This window comes from Chelon labrosus (genome assembly GCF_963514085.1).
Source record: "Chelon labrosus genome assembly, chromosome: 22".
Lineage (NCBI taxonomy): Eukaryota > Metazoa > Chordata > Actinopteri > Mugiliformes > Mugilidae > Chelon > Chelon labrosus.
In genome coordinates this window covers 4,022,920-4,039,138 of record NC_140355.1, presented here as the reverse complement: position 1 = coordinate 4,039,138, position 16,219 = coordinate 4,022,920, and the positions used below count along the sequence as shown (strand labels likewise).

General features: G+C 41.8%; 1 protein-coding gene across 3 annotated transcripts in view; it reads right to left on the bottom strand.

The window, feature by feature from the left end:
• The window catches only part of tjp2a (tight junction protein 2a (zona occludens 2)), a 31,385-nt gene that overhangs the window by 1,939 nt on the left and 13,227 nt on the right, over nt 1-16,219 (bottom strand). For all 3 annotated transcript variants that reach the window (XM_084572339.1, XM_084572338.1, XM_084572337.1), the window contains 22 exons: nt 15,555-15,608; nt 11,342-11,466; nt 11,117-11,219; nt 10,167-10,947; nt 9,691-9,794; nt 9,343-9,496; nt 8,103-8,214; nt 7,310-7,440; nt 7,137-7,215; nt 6,883-7,033; nt 6,431-6,539; nt 5,850-6,069; nt 4,961-5,148; nt 4,751-4,846; nt 4,551-4,630; nt 4,255-4,465; nt 4,005-4,105; nt 3,586-3,810; nt 3,323-3,427; nt 2,286-2,492; nt 1,765-1,842; nt 77-162 (listed from right to left, as the gene is read on the bottom strand). In XM_084572339.1, the coding sequence (XP_084428465.1) occupies nt 77-162; nt 1,765-1,842; nt 2,286-2,492; nt 3,323-3,427; nt 3,586-3,810; nt 4,005-4,105; nt 4,255-4,465; nt 4,551-4,630; nt 4,751-4,846; nt 4,961-5,148; nt 5,850-6,069; nt 6,431-6,539; nt 6,883-7,033; nt 7,137-7,215; nt 7,310-7,440; nt 8,103-8,214; nt 9,343-9,496; nt 9,691-9,794; nt 10,167-10,947; nt 11,117-11,219; nt 11,342-11,466; nt 15,555-15,608 (3,500 nt within the window). The remainder of the gene's footprint in view (nt 1-76; nt 163-1,764; nt 1,843-2,285; nt 2,493-3,322; nt 3,428-3,585; nt 3,811-4,004; nt 4,106-4,254; nt 4,466-4,550; nt 4,631-4,750; nt 4,847-4,960; nt 5,149-5,849; nt 6,070-6,430; nt 6,540-6,882; nt 7,034-7,136; nt 7,216-7,309; nt 7,441-8,102; nt 8,215-9,342; nt 9,497-9,690; nt 9,795-10,166; nt 10,948-11,116; nt 11,220-11,341; nt 11,467-15,554; nt 15,609-16,219) is intronic.

Here is a 16,219-nt window from a genome sequence, read left to right as displayed (position 1 = left end):
AAAGCCTTTAATAAACAGTAAATCAACATTATTATGAATTATTGCGCATGATGTCGGATGAGACCGACGCTCTCACCCTATTGGCTGAGGACGGTTGAGGTTGGGCTTTGGCAGTTTCACTGGGACGGCGTAGATGTCTGGATGCTTCTGGGCAATTTCCAACTGCGCAGACAAAGGAGAAGACCCAGATATGTCAGAACAACTAATACAGAGACAAGCACACAACGAGATCCTGGCTCTGAGAAGGTAGACGTGTTTTGGCAGCTTACTCCATCTCTGTTTACTTCAAGGTGACATTTTTTTCCCTTCACATTTTCAAGTCCACCTTAAACACCGTTCATTACGGCGTGCAGATTATATAAGTTAAGGGCTGCTGGAAGTCTTCCTTCCCTCCAGAGTGGTCCTAAAGAACAAGTCCTCACTCTGTTGATGAATATTCCAAAGCTCAGCTAACGTCTAGCTTCAGCCGTCTAGTTTTAAAGCTCCACACAGAGAAACAGAACTGGAGAAGGAATCTGAAGTGGGTTTTCAGAGTTTCCTGTCTGCCATGCCGCTGCTCTTGCATTGCTCTGTGCACAGTGATGTGGTTGAAAAATGAATTAAGTCAACACCAACCAATGAGCCACAGGGGACAGCTCTAGAAGAGGCTAGTCTGGCAAACAGCTCAGCGCCAGGAGGAGAATGACCTAACCACACTCCTCATCATTCTGGTATTAGTGGAAAAAAAAAAAACCCTCTGGCTTCTTAGTACTTTAAACCAATCACAAGCCCAGGGTGCAGTGATGGTGTCCATGTAAAGTAGTGCTGGAAGAAACTTGTTCTGGTGGAAACTTTGGTGAGCACAGACACTAAAAAGAAACCACCAGAAAAACAGTAAAGCCAAACAATATGATCCAGCTTTTAATATTGGTGCTCTACATGCAAATAGTGAACTCACTTCAAGAAGCTTCTCTGTCAAATGAAAATATTAGAGTCTTTTTAACATATAAGGGTTTTTGCAGAACATAATGACATCACTGTGTAGGTGAAATCGTTTTTATCATCATTTGTATGTATTTTTTTCAGCTTTTCTGTGAAAGGCTGTCATAATTAGAGAATAATTTGCTGAGTTGTCAAAAACCTGTTTTGAGATGTCCTTGAACACCAAAGTCTAATCAGTCCACCCTGGAGTCTAAGCTGACTGAAACCCTCAAGGTGTCTACGAGATATCGCTAGAATGAGGACGCAGTGAGACAGCAAATGTTGTGGCTAGTTCAGAGGTTGTTGTTTCCTGCAGCCAAGATGATTTGGAGAATGGTAGCAGACAGACAGCAAAAGGGGAAGAGACTGCAGTGGCTCTATTGTTTTACTTTTATTACTGCCCTCTGCTGGGCAATATTACTTAATACAACTGCACTTTACATTCTGCTTGCTTTCCACAGCGTCACTAGCCTGCATAGCCAGACCCTATTCATATTAGTATATAAGTCTGAAGCATTTTTTAACATGTAATTTAAGCACGTTTAAGCACAACATGTTAAGAAATAAGTGTGTTAAAAGGAATTTGCATTAATCCATTAACAACCCTAGTTTTCATTTATACCAAGGACTGTTTTACATATGGACGTGTCAGTATTGTTTTAAAGTCATGCACACTTGCACCTGTCCTGAAGCTGTCTTTGATGAGGACAAAATGAATGCTGTAAGCCTCCCAAATATTTTTCACCGCTCCCTCCATCTGTCTCCATCTATAGCAGCAACATTAACAACAACAACATTACTCACTCGAGCATTCTCCGCCTCTTGCAGCTCCAGGAGCCTCTGAGCTCGTGCCAGGTGGTCCATCTTCTCAAAGGCTTTAATCTGGGAGAAAATGAGTTCATGTTAATGACTGCTCCATTATTGATGGAAAACATGAATAGATAGTGAGCATCCACGTGGCATGGTTGTAGTGAAAGTGGCTGTTAAATGAAACATTTAGGGATGATTTAATGAGCACATCTATGAAGGACAACGAGCTGGTATGGATTTAAAATGATGGCTGCACACGTACAAGGTGAATGTTTTCCATTACCTGGCCACCCATTTTCTATTTCATATTAGACGCAGTGAAAGTAAGAAAGGAAGAGAAGGGAATCAAAATTACTTAGAAATGATTTAATAACAGAGCTGAAGCTTCTAAACTTAAAAGAAATGAAATCTAAATGCAGGATGAGCCAGAAAAAAACATTAGATATGTAACATGGCAGAATATGCTGCATGATTTAGCTCATTTGTAGCTCTCAAAGTCAATAAAAGATCCCAACCTTGCCCAGGAAGGATTTGTTGGCGGGGTCGTCCTCCTCCTTCCTCGGGCTCTGCTCCTCCGGGGACTGGTTCAGACGGGTGACGGCGGGCTTCAGGGCCACAGGTGGAGGAAGCGGCTTGTGTCCGCCCACTGCGTCGCTGCTGATGGTGCTGCTGGAGTGTGACTCATAGCTCCGTGTTGAGTCAGTCCGAGCCTGGACGCGCACCTAGGACAGGAAGGGACTGTTGAGGTTATTTTGAACCATTTAACCACTGGTGAGGACGGTCTGCTTCTGCATCGTGTTCCTCAGGTACAACTGTTTTTTCATGAAGAATATGTGATGGTTGTGTTAATAACTACATGAAGTTTAAATAAAAGATATTGTATTTGCCACTGATTTGTTCTTCAGAGACAGTATATACTTCACTTAAGTATCATTACTCATTTAAATTGTAGACTTATTTGGAGGCTTGTTACAACCTCTACCATTTGTAGAAAAAAGTTATGTCACTTTAGATTTCATTTTGCACACATGTGGATAGTCCAATCAGAGCCATTAAAGTTGGAACACAAATTCAACTCCATGGCGCTCAGATGTCATGTAGGACTTCATTGCTGTTAGTCTTCTGTCCATCACTGGATAAACAATTTATTGGCCCAGTGGAGCATAACCTGTTCCCAGCGGAGCAACTCTAGACCAACTTTCTGCAACAACAGTGGAAGTACAGTCTGGCTTCCAGGTTAGAAGAGACATCCACTTTTCTGCAATTTCAGAAACTTCTAAGGTATTCTACCGTTTTCACACCAGTTTATTTGAACTTTGTTCGTTGTGCTTCGACACAATAATTTGGAGCTGCAAAAAAATGCACTAGCAATGCAGTCCTGCAAGAACTCAGGATGCCAATCCACAGCTTGAAAGTATACTGTAATATTCTATATTCTAATATTCTATAGCAGAAATGCTGCAAGAAGAGCTGTTGCTGTTGGCTTCAGTTGAACTAGTGTTAATCATTAGAGGAAAGTAAAGATGTGGGGGAAGGAGTGGGAGGTTCTCACCTTAGGGGGTTCAGGGACAAAGGAAGGGGGAGGGCTGGGCTCTCTGTTCAGCACCTCTTTGCTCCCTGACCTCCTCATGCGAGCCCGGGGTTCAGGGTGAGCCTTCTAAATAGTCACACACACACACAAACATGAGGGTCGGAGGGGTTAGATTGTGCAAACACGCACATTTTGACAAACGACGGTTAAAGGGAGGTGGAGGTTAGAACGGTGGCTGTTAAAAGGGGGTCATCTCCTACAGTAGACACAGCACTGAAGCCCACCTCGTCTGGCAGCACGGGCTCTGATGACCGACCGATGGCTGACACGGGGTGGGGCTCGTCCAACGCCTCGTCCAGCTCGTTGTCAGTGTAAGCCCCGCCCTCGTCCGCCGTGTCATCGTAGTCGCTGGTCAGGCGGCTGTCCATGCTCAGATAATCTGCGCTCATTGCTGACAGGTAGGACATGCGGTCGTCATGGAGATCCAGGTCCTCCTCGGTACCATCCATCTGAGAGGAAGAAATGGCAGAGAGCTAGATGACTACAAAGATTAAATCCTGGATAATTAGTGCTCACACAATTCAGTCACAGAGGTGTCATAACATATTATTACTGTCTTCTATTCTTAGAGCACATTAAAATTGCTTGAGTACTTATGGTAATCTTGCCACAGTTTGTCAGTGACACTGAAAATAAGACTCACCTTGCCCTCAGACACCCACACAGCTCTGTCCTGCTGTTCCCGAATGGAATCTTTCACGCTGCCATACCACGCGTCATTAGCGGAGTTCAGGTCGATCGTGGCTAATCGCACAGCAAACACAACAAAAAATAAATACATAAATATTTCTTCTGAAAACCTGCCCATCAAGATTTTTTTTTTTAATATTATTTTCAGACATCAGTTCAATGAAAGCTGATTCTGTAACGCCCGCATTCAGAGTTAACCCTACCAGTGAAAAGGTGTGCACAGGTCTTCCTCAGCTTGACGGACTGCTCGAACAGTTTGCGTGCGCTGCGGGTGGATCCGGGCATCAGGCGGCTCCTCATGGTCTTGACGCCTTGCTTGCTGTCTGGGTTCAGGAAGACAACGATGGGATACCACTGAGTGTAGTTCAGAGTGTCCACAGCTTTGGGAGTCACGTCCAACAGAGCATGACGGTCCTGGAGAAAACAACAGGAAGAGGTTAAACGTTGATGATATAACATTACTGTGATCAACTGTCATTACTCCTCCACTGCACCATACCTGTTCGATGATTTGTCGGATGGTGTTTAGCCTCACCACTCCAGAGGACTTCTCACTTCCTGCATCCTTTGGTTCCGTTTCTAAAAGAGGAAGATAATCGATCACAACGTAGAATAAATTAATCTGCAAGAATCTGTCTGCCTTCCAAAAATACTATTTAACCACTGCAGCGTACTATATCAAGTACTACTGACACTTACTGGCAACGACAAACTCGTCTGGAAGGTCGTTGGCTAGTTTTTCATTCACCACGTCGGAAATGGGCCCAAATATCACAATAGGTCTCTTGAAACCAGCTAAACAACAAAACAATAAAGAGGGTATTAATTGAGAAAACAAAGAAAAACACAAGGAAGCAAGTGAATGCCTTTGGTAAACTGGGGCCCAGTGGATACATCTCTTCAGGATACCTTCACGTAATACAACTCTCTCGTAGGCGGGGAATCTTGTGGTGACTGGGGCAGCGCTCAGGTCCTCTCGACTCTTTCGCAGATCTTTCTTCTTTGCTGCTCTTTGACCCCTCAGCCTCCAGAAGTCTCCTCTGTCGTTGCCTGACGCAGCACGGGCAGCATTCTGAACATTGGCCATTTGCTCTGCTCTGTGAGACCAAAGAAAAAAAAAAACTGTGGTTTCCAAATGTTGTAGAGTGTCCTTTCTAAACTGTCTTCTACGGTTGGTTTGGACCAGATGATTTAGATGTTGCTACCAGCTGCTACTATGACAGAGAATGAAGATTTAGTGCCACTATAGCTAACGGTATTGACAATGTTTCCACGGTTTTCTTTACAATTTTGTTTTTCAGATTTTATTCTAATAATCCGATTCTCAGTCATTCAGGTCATTTTATATATATTTATATTTAATAAATCCCCCCCCCCCCCCCCCCCCTCAAGGACAAGTGGTTACGGAAAACGAATGAATGAAAGCCCAGTTGCCTTGTTCTAGTCTTGTTTTCTGGACATGCTAAAAGTAGTTTCCTTCCTCTGAAGTGCGTGATACAATTGAAAGATCCACTAGAGCTACTAAATTTATCTTGTGATGACATTGTTTTGTCAACTGCTGTTTCCATGGTAAAGAATGAACTTTCCATCTCTATTTTAAGCCACTATATACAGCACGTTCTTGGAAGTACTTGGAAGCTTTTGGAGATTGTTTGATATGGTCAACAGTGCTCCTTTTACCACTACTAAATGTTCGTTCTAACCATGAAGGTTAGAAACGTACTACCTTCCTAATCAATGACAATACAAATGGTTCAAACCTATTTGTCTGACAAATCTTTAACCACCTCATATATACCTGCTCTTGTTGGGGATGATTCCTTTCTCCAGCAGCTGGTTTTCTTTGTCAGAACGGATTGCCAGCCAGTTGCCCAGCTTGCCGTCGTAAAGCGTGTCTGTCACTTTGAAGATCTCTCCTCTGATGAAAGGGAGGCTCTGTGGAGCCTCCTTCTCATACTCAAAGTGGGTTCTAATGAAGAAGGAGTCGCCTCTGCCAGATGCTAAAATGTCCTTATAGACTAAAATCAACAGACAAAAAAAACATCCTGGGTCAATACACTTGAATGTCAATAGAATTATACTGAAGACCACAAAACCAAGCTAAAACAATACATGTCTTGGTGTACCACATGGCTCGACTGTGGGCCTGCTGTTATTCTCTATGTGGTAAATATGAACTGTATGAACTGCATATATTTTTATTGTACTGGTGATTACACTTCACAATGCCATGAGTACAAACACTGAACAACCTTTCAGTTCATATTTTATGTGCAGCTGATATATTGTAACGCACTATTGACTATTTTTGACTTTGTATTTATCATTGGTTCTGGTCCTACTTTTTTTTTAGCTGGCGTCATTTATCCAGTACAGTACCTTCGGGTTTGCTCTGAGCAAGAATCGTAACTTCCTCTCCTTTGGGGATCTCCAGGAGGTAGAGGACAGCATCTTCACGCACCATGCCTCTGAAGTCCACATTGTTCACCTGAAAGGAACAATTAGAAACTATGTTATTGTACAGAATGCTATCACATGACCAAAGGGGCCAGTATAACAGGCACAAGAACTCAGGCATTTGAGCAAATATGGGCTGATCACATCTTGGTTTGCTAAACTCTGGCTCCATCATTTAAGGGTGGTGCAAAGGTCTAACCCTGCCTTTGGTTTACACAAAAAACATGAATAGTGCTTTTACTGTTTTTAACATAATTTAACCTTTCCCTTTTATGCATGGTGTCTTCATAATTAAGGCATTTAACTCATTTGGCGTCACGCTGTTAAGTCACCTAAATCTGAAGATTTTGCAGGTGGAATTAAAGAAGTCTCACCTTCATGATTTGATCTCCCGTGTGGAGACCCTCCTGCTCAGCTGCGCTGTCCTCCTGAACGCCTGCGATGAAAATGCCCACATCATTTCCTCCTGCTAGCCTCAGACCCACGCTGTCACCTTTCTGGAACCGCACCATCAAGGTGTTCGGCCTGCATTATGCAAGAGAGAATAGTTCATAGGAAGAAAATAAGCAGAAGGTCGTACACAGTCTTTCAAAACTACAGGTCTCGCTGAATATTGCGGAATACTGACCCGTAAACCTCCTGGTCAACAACACTCGGCTTTAGTGGCACCTTAGGGGGAGCATGAAACTTTGGGACTACAGCGACAGCTGGTACAGTAGAAACAGAAGTCACAGTATTCATTCACATTTCCATATGTTCATATAAACAGGTGTTTTACTATATAATCAGAAGCATCCTTACGAGGTGGTGTCTCTTGTCGTGGCTCCTCCCTCTCTGCCTGCAAAGGGGGAGAGTCTTCAGCGGCTCTGTCGTGGCCTCTGAATGGTGTTGGCATTGCGCCCATTTTTGCCAACCTGTTAGGCGGGTCCTCTCTGGTGAGATCAGAAATTCAAATTTTAGAATGACCTTCTAGTAGAACTCACGATAGCCTGCAGGTTTAGACACATATACCGTACATACATATTATTTCTGATTTTCAAGCTTTTAAAACGGACACAAAGCAGAGAAATATAATTCATAATGTCTGGCAATTCGGATGTTTGTGATGTGATGGAAATGCATAATCCTGGATTATCCTGATTTTTTTCCACAGTATTTAACAAACACTTCAATAATAAATTACTGGGGATATCTAAATAAAGCTGGGCTCATTTCTTTTGTGGAACCTAAAAAATTACATAGACACGCGTTAAACAGGAGCTTATGAATTTGCTTTAATTAATAATACACTGAGCAGTTAAATCTTTATGTGTAGGAAATAAATCCTTCCTGTCATTGAAGGTTTAAAGGAAAATTCTGAAGAAGGAAACAATACATATCAGGCTGCATGAGGCAGATACTTTCTGTATTTTTTCTTTCAGTCAGACTCTGAGATCAAGCTGCCTGCTCCAGTACACACTGTTCTGCAAAAATCCTTGTTTCCCTAAATCTCTAGAGTGGGGATGACAAGTTTGCTGTAGAGCCACTAAAGTCACATTCATGGAAAATATGCCACGTTGAAATAAACCAGAACTATCCCTTAATGACAGCCTACCTTGGTTTCTCTCGAAGTCTCTCATTGGAGGAGTGGGAGGAAAGGTCGGAGTGGTGGCCTCGCCGGTCATCCTGCGGAGAGTAGGAGCGGTACGACTCGATCTCAGAGATATCTGCAAAACACACAAGGACAAATGCGTTAAAAGAGCTAAGGTAACATTCAAGCGTCTATGAGGTCTATGAGATCAGAGGATAAGGACTAAAAAACTTAACTGGAAGAGTAAAATGCCGAATTTCTCCTTGATGCTCCTGCATTTTGTAAATTACATAATGTGGCGTTTACACCATCAGCCCACAGGTCATGAAAGCAGATAAACACACCAGTGGTCCACCAGACACACGAAGGTCAGATCACTGCTCACAGTTCCGTATGCAGACTAATCATGTGCATCAGCAGTTCCTAGGATCTCAATTATGGCAAAGAGCACTGAATCTCTGGATGTTTAAATTTTCACATGGCTGGGAAAAAGACTAGACTGCTAGACCGTCTTTGCATTTTCACATGGCAGCAGTGATTCTCATTTTCTCACACAGACAATCAGTCAGACCCCATTGTTCCCAGAGGTCTTTAGAAAGAGGGATACGGCATGGCAGGAACCAGGCGGCTACTGCAATGCGAACCTTAACATAATGAAATTCTGTCATATCCAATAGCTGGATTACGATCGGGGATTAGATCACCCCGCTAGAGGCGAGTGAGCACTTCTCACACACGCAAACACACACGCACACACGCACCGAGTCCCAAAACCAGACGAAGTGGGTCACAAGTCTTTGAGCTATTCCCCGCCCTGCAAACATTTGGTCAGTGAACAATCCACTCACACCACTTATCTAGATTGGTTTTAACCAATCACAGCACACCATCTGGTCATGTGACATTAAAAACAGGTATAAAAGCTTGAGTAATCATGAGGGTGGAAGAACTATGATGGTTGTTTGGTGAATCTCTAGTTAGCTCAAAGATGCTAGTACTGCTCTGTGAAATACATGAAATAATATTTAAACAAAACTAAATACTGATGTGATTAAAACCTTTATTTTATGAATGGAAAACAAGCTTGATTGACAGATACAGAATCAGTAATGGCAACAATGTTTCCACAATTAATACATATGAAGTTCATGCGCAGTGGATTTATATATGATGAAGATGATGATGATGATGGTGGCCACTCGCCAGGTGTGCCAGGTTTACACTGGATAGGACCTGCTGCTTTTCATTTTCGGGGGACTCTCACCATCGAGCTCCGAGTCGCTGTCAACCATCGGTGGGACACGGATCAGAATCTGCCGTCTGTCTCTCTGCACCACCAGCTGCAGCTTCCCGCGGGACTTCTCGATCAGCTTCCCCGCGTCACTGAGGGACAGGTTTTCTGTCACCGTGCCGTTAATCTGAAAGAGAGAGAGGGAGAGAGAGACGGAGAGAGAGAGAGGAGATTAGGAGATGATCAGATTCTACATGAGCTACAAAGAAGCCAGCACGCACTCAGGATGAGCAATTTTAACCATCATTAAAAATGTTTAAAATTTACACTTGATTATTCAGGAAGAATTATTGGTGTGAATTCATTTATTTGCTGCAATACCTTCAGGATAATGTCCCCTTCCTGCAGGTTTCCATCTCTGCTGGCAAGCCCTGTGCTGGTCATCTCTTTAATAAAGAGCTGACTGCCCAGACGGAGGCCATACTCTGGAAAAGACCATACGTTTATGTTTATTCAAATAATTTCAGAAACGGTGTAACTTATTTTAAAATGGTATTTGAATAAAGTTTCAAAGTGAAACAAGCGTTTCTGAATTGTATCTAATCTGATTTGTAATTTTGTTCACTTATTCTTTAAACAATTCATCAAAAACAAACATATACTTGCAGGCTTACCATTATTTGAACATTGGTGCCAAATAATATTTGAAAATTTCAACATTTAAGCAGTTTTTTTTTTAAATTTCTGATGATACCGATACACAGCCTGTTCAGCTTTTTTTAAACGGTTCAACCACATAGCACATTTTTATCAGCATGACAGCTTATCATCAGCAGTAATGTCTGTCAGCTTCTCACCTTCATTGGGGCGGTTTTTCAGCAGTAGCACATTCAGAGGTTTCTCCAGAGGCTCCAGGTCCCGGACGGGCCGAGGCATTGGAATGGGCATGACCGGTGACGGCGAGCGTTCCAGGCGGTCCCTACTCCCACTTCGCTTCATGGGCTCGTCGTACTTCCTCGGGTCACCGGGCACGCGCTCACGTCCTCGTTCATAGCTGTGGTCACGTCCACGGACTCGTCCTGGACTGTGGCCATCTCGTCCGTGGCGCAGGTCAGGGCTGTTGGTGCGGTCCAGTGTTCGCTCGCTGCGGTAGCGCCTGTCTGGGCTGTTGTCCCGGTCAAGGGCCCGTTCACTGCGGTAGCGGCGATCGGGGCTGTGGTCTCGGTCTAAGGTGCGCTCGCTGCGGTACCTCCTGTCCGGGCTGTAGTCGCGGTCTATATTGTGGTCGCTCCTATAGCGGCGATCTGGGCTGGGCTCACGATCCAAAGCGCGACCTCTGCTTCCATCTCTCCTGTACGAGCGGTCCGGGCTGAGGTCTCTCTCTGTGCTCCTGCCACGTTCCCGCCGGTCGTAGTCCCTGTCATAGTCACGCTCACGTGTTTGGTAGCCAGAATCCATGTAACCGCCTCGCTCCCTTTCCAGGCTGTGTTCACGCCCACCACTGCGGCCGCTGTACACACTGCGGCGGTCCTGGTCGTAGTTGTAATCGTCGTTGTAATCATTGTTGAAGACTCTGTCGTCAGGTGATGGTGGACGGTTCATTACATTGACAGGAACCTTCCTAGGCCTCTTGACTGTCTGAATTATTCCAAAAAAAACAACTAGAAGTCAGAGATCATTTTAAGTAACAGAAGTTCAGGTTATATACTCAAGATGGAGATTAAATGTCCTGTGATGCTAGTCACACAAAGTTAATGGACTTTTCATAATGATTTTGTAAATAAGCAACAAACTATACTTTACTTACAATTTTTGCTACTTTGCCACACTTCCTGAGGGTCTGGACAGCAAAGGAGTGGATGGCTCCATCCATGGGAATGGCGTTCACCTGCACTACTCTGTCCTTCTCGCTAAACACAAACACACATTGGTATGAGCTAATTGGGCTTAAAAAAAGGTAACAAACATTTAATTTTACCAAGCCAGTAAATGTGTTACTAAATTAAGGCCAAAATATAACAATGGTACACACAACAGCAATCCATCTGCAGGCCCTCCCTGCAGGACGTCAGAAACCACAATGGACGTTTCACCGCTCTCCTCATTTGGGTTGTCCCTCCCCCCTGACACTGCGATACCAAAGCCCATCTTTGAATCCTGGAAGAAAAGCGAAAACATGTAAGTGTGGACTCTGTTCAGTGTCACTGCGTGTGTGCGTGTGAATGTGCGTTAGGTCCAGTAATCCCTGTGACATGTCATGCGGCTGCATGTGTATTGTACATGGTGATTAAAGGGATTTTTGACATGCATGCACCCAAGTGTCAATCCTCAGTAGCTTTGTGCACGATTAACCTTTTAAAATGATATAACAACAATCTGGTGTCTCAAATGTGTCTATGCACACTTTCTCAAGGTTTCTCTTAATTTACAAACAATACCGTTTTTACTGACAGATTACTACTTTGGATATGTTTTTGGCCTGTAATTCCACCTGCCATTGCTCCAGTTTGCACAGATGAGATTAGGTCAGAGATTTGACGACCTTGTCTCTTTATCCCCTCCCATCCATCTGTACTTAAAAAAAAAAAAAAAAAAAAAAAACACAATTCACCACTTCCCTCTGTCTCTAGCAGATGGCCATGTTGGCAGAGGGAGAGTGACAGTGGAAGCAGAGAGACAAACGCAGGACAAGATAAATTCCTGTATTCCTTTAGCTTTTTTAAAAATGACTATGTCCTGACATTAAAATATTAAATGAAGACCCAAATAATTATTAAAAGGAAAATAGATGGTTGCTGTTATATGTGGCCAAATCATCCACTTCTCAAGACCTTGAAAACAAAGCCTGTTTGACATTGTGATACTGAAACGCTTCATGAGCCAGAGAATTGTCTCTGTGAGCGAGAAGTCAAAGAAGCCATTCACTGTATTATGTTCTTGTTTCCACCAGTGGTTGTGAGAATTAATGGTACAGCTGGGTACTGTTGCTGAATTATCTGAGTCAATTTGATTCACAAGGTCCCGATTTGATTCAGTTCAAAATAAATTTATTTGGATATATTTCATTTTTGAAAAAAATAGCTTATTTACGAAAGATTTTCACAAAACTAATGTTGCAAGTTGTACAAAAATGGTCATTTCAGATCTGAATGTGCTCTCAGAGTTGTAGCTTCTGTCATATTTTAGATCTCCCTCACAAGTGGACTAATCTCATTAGGCGGGTAAGACTAGTCATGCAAGACCGCAGCAGTCTTTCTAACAAGAAAATGCAAGAAATGGGACATAATTTTATGAAGCAATATTAGATTATTATTTTTTTTTTTAAACCCAGTCCTATTCATCAGTATGAAAATATGACTGGGAGGTCTGTGGTGCTTACTTAATGAAGACATTAATATACTTTACAGAGCTGGTTTCTTACGTTCTGTTTACTTCAAAGTTCCACTCTTTTTCCACTTTTAATTGTTCAGTTTTCAGCTAGTTTACCTCCAAGTGCCTTCTATCTAGCTTTCTGACCCCAGCTACTTGTTCTACGCTGAGCTTTGATTATGTCCCCGCAATGTCAGAAATTTGGTGTCTTTTCACCAAACCATTCAGCACTCAGTTAGCTTTATCTTGGTTACTGCTTTCATATTGTTCTCTGCATTCAGCTCAATCTCTACTTTCTGCTTGGTGCATGGCTCCAACTGCCTCCCAGTCTTTGACTCATTCAGAGAGACATCATGACACTGCCAACGTGCTGCTCTCTAATTTGCTATGCAGCGAACGACTGCTAATACAGAAATAAATAAATGAATGCACACTGAGGGGAGGAGAACTACGTCCCAGGTGATCAGGAGAAAACAAGCGTTAATTATTTATGGGGACCAAGGTCATCAACAAGTGTTCTTTGACATTTAAATTGTGAAATCCAAACTGAGATTCCAGTTGCACCTCTCCTATTTTTGCCTGTGTTAATATCGAGCATACTATGCACACATTCAGAAGCAAAGACATTTAATCTGTAATTCAACTATGGATTTTGACCGGTTTTACCTGCTTTAAGCTTATCATTACATTTACATCTCAGCTTTTCCTGTTAATCCAAAGGCCATCAATACTTATAATATAAAACTAGTTCATTATGGTTTGCGTTGTCTCCTGCTACAAGAGTGTTATTTGTCCTTGTTTGCCTTGTGTCTTTTCTTCCAACAGTCAGTTCCAGATTTGCTGAATATCGCACATCAAAATAAAAACAACTGATGCGTTTTGTGCTGGACAAAGTGTCAGGCCAGCCTTAACCAAAGATCAATGCATGAAGAGCATGGGGGACGGCGGCAGCAGTACAAACAAGATATGAAAACATTAAGACTACACTGTTAATAAATGGTAGAAGAGAAAAAAAAAAATTCATGTACAAAGCAGAGTGTGACAGCTGGCTGTAGTGGGGTTGAGATGCAGGGGTAACATGCCTGCAGCACAGGACCTTTTTGGACTAAATTTGCTTTTCTGGCTTCAGTGAGCCGCAGCACGAGACAATGAGCTCATCACGATGATTACCTAAGATCAGCTGGTTTGTTCTGCTCACATGTGGCACATGTGTTCAACATTAGCAACAGTGTAGAAGCTGGCTGTTGCCTGCAACAAATACAACATGCTCAATTTTGAGTATTAATGATGTGAATGTAGAAGATGTGACAGCTGTAATCATGTCGACTATAAAGTACTGTGTGAACCTGAAGTACCGAAAGCTTTTTCAACCAGCCACTGTCACAACCAGCAATTTCTGATTGATGAATGGTGCTTTTACAGACAAAATTCATTGTCATTATTCATTGTTCATAGTTCTTTATTTAAACCGTAGCCTTTGTGATTATTGTGAGATTTTTGTGGACCAAACGTTTTATCAGTCTGAATAAATTTGTCTTCACCGCTCCTCTGTTATCTGGAGTCTTCAATGTGACACAATAAATTACTAAAACATAACAGCTTCTCGTCTTCGTTTATTCATAATAAATAAACTTTAGATCTTTAATGAGGAATAAACTGCAAAGAGAAAAATAGTCCAACAGCAACAAATGAAGTAAAGCTTTGTTTGCAAACTTTAAAGGAACAAGCAAGTGGAATCACATATGCTATTCAATGATCAGTGTGCTCATTCAGTTTTTGGTATAGTACTAAAATATGATTTATGAATTGCTGTTACTTTTCAGTAATTGCTTGTAACGGTTGAAATTGTGACATGCACCTTTAAGTGTGTTGTGTTGCCTAGATACGATTGAGAACGCTTCCTCGAGGATCACCGGGTTTTTCTCCTTGTCGTAACAAACCTTTGTTCAATATAATCATGGCCGTCTGATGCATCACACTACACTTTTTTATTTTATATTTGTTTTACTCAACTGGATTAATAAACTGGTTTAATACATTTTGGTTCATGTATGACAGGGAAGAGCCGTACAACCATCATGATAAGGTTGAGTTCGGTTGTAGAAATCAGCGGTCCCCAAAGCAGCAGATATATTTGTCCAATAGCCCAACTGTTCACTGAATGTTCTCAGATTTGTAACCCTGTTTACTTATTCGATGCGTTTAAATAATGCAATTTTAACTAGATCTTTTATTTTGCAATTAGCTTCAAGCATTCATACATGAAATTAAAATAATCTGCATTTTACAGGCCAATATCTGTTGTATTTAGTTGACGGTATTTCCATTTGATAAATGACAAAATATTATCAACTATTACATAATAGCTCTGTGCTCTGTTTTTGGTCACAATCACCTGAACAGAGCTAAATAGTCTTTAGTTGCTAAATGATGTGATGATGAGTTTTTTTTTTAGAATACAGAGTTTCTTTTGTTTACATTCAATACTTTGTCTAAAACAGAGAAAATCTCTCAGTGGCCTTGATGCTAGCAAGTACAAATAAGTTTGAAATCGAAAGATGACTACAGTGTAACTCAGTTTTGTTACCATAAAGGTACCTCAGGTTCAGATTTATTATAACTGATAACCAAATAACCATTTCTGATAAATGCGTAAGTTTACCCTGGCTCTAAATCAGAGGACAAGGGAATGTTGGTTACATCTGTAGTTTGAGGGCTTTCCATTCTCTTAACTCCTAGCTGACTCCAAAGTATCAAACTAATGATTGAAATGCACTCCTTGTGAACTACTAGGGTCAACAGCTTGTGTCTGTGACTGAAATGTAAATACTGTAAATGAGCTGAGGTTGGGGGTATTTCAGTGGAGATGGACTCACCCTCTGCAGGGTCACAGTGTACTGCTCCCACACGGTCTCCTCCATGACTGGGTTCTGTGGAGAGAGAGAGAGAGAAAAGATTACATTGAGTGGTTTCATTTCACCGAAAAGATTAATAATGTATTACGTGATGTAACGACAAAGCCAGAGTTCATTAGCCTACGCTGTTGTTACACAAGCAGGAGCTCCCAGAAGAACAATGACAGGCCTTTGCTGAGCTGTTTACAGCAAGTTGGACTTAGAAATAGTCAAGCAGGAAAATGCTTCGACTACAAAACTGTCCCATGAAACAGGTTACATTCAGACACATGGCTGCTAAACAACAAGTAAATTAACATCCAAAACACAGACAACTCTGAGTAAGGCTGAAACAAGTATTTTTTTTCATAATCATCAAGACAAATAAGTAAAGCCAGAGCACGACACAAAACAATCTTAGAATTACAACAATAGATGATTATTGTATTATTCAAACATCATCCAATAATAATGGCACTAATAATTAGCACTATCTAAGGGACTAATCAATAACTCAACCACATGAACAACCTTGCTCTAATATATTCCCATATATATACATGTCAAAGTTGATTTCAAAATAAAACACAAGGATCATACTTGAATAAACGAGAGTCAGTGAGACAGATTGGATTTTCCAAACTAAT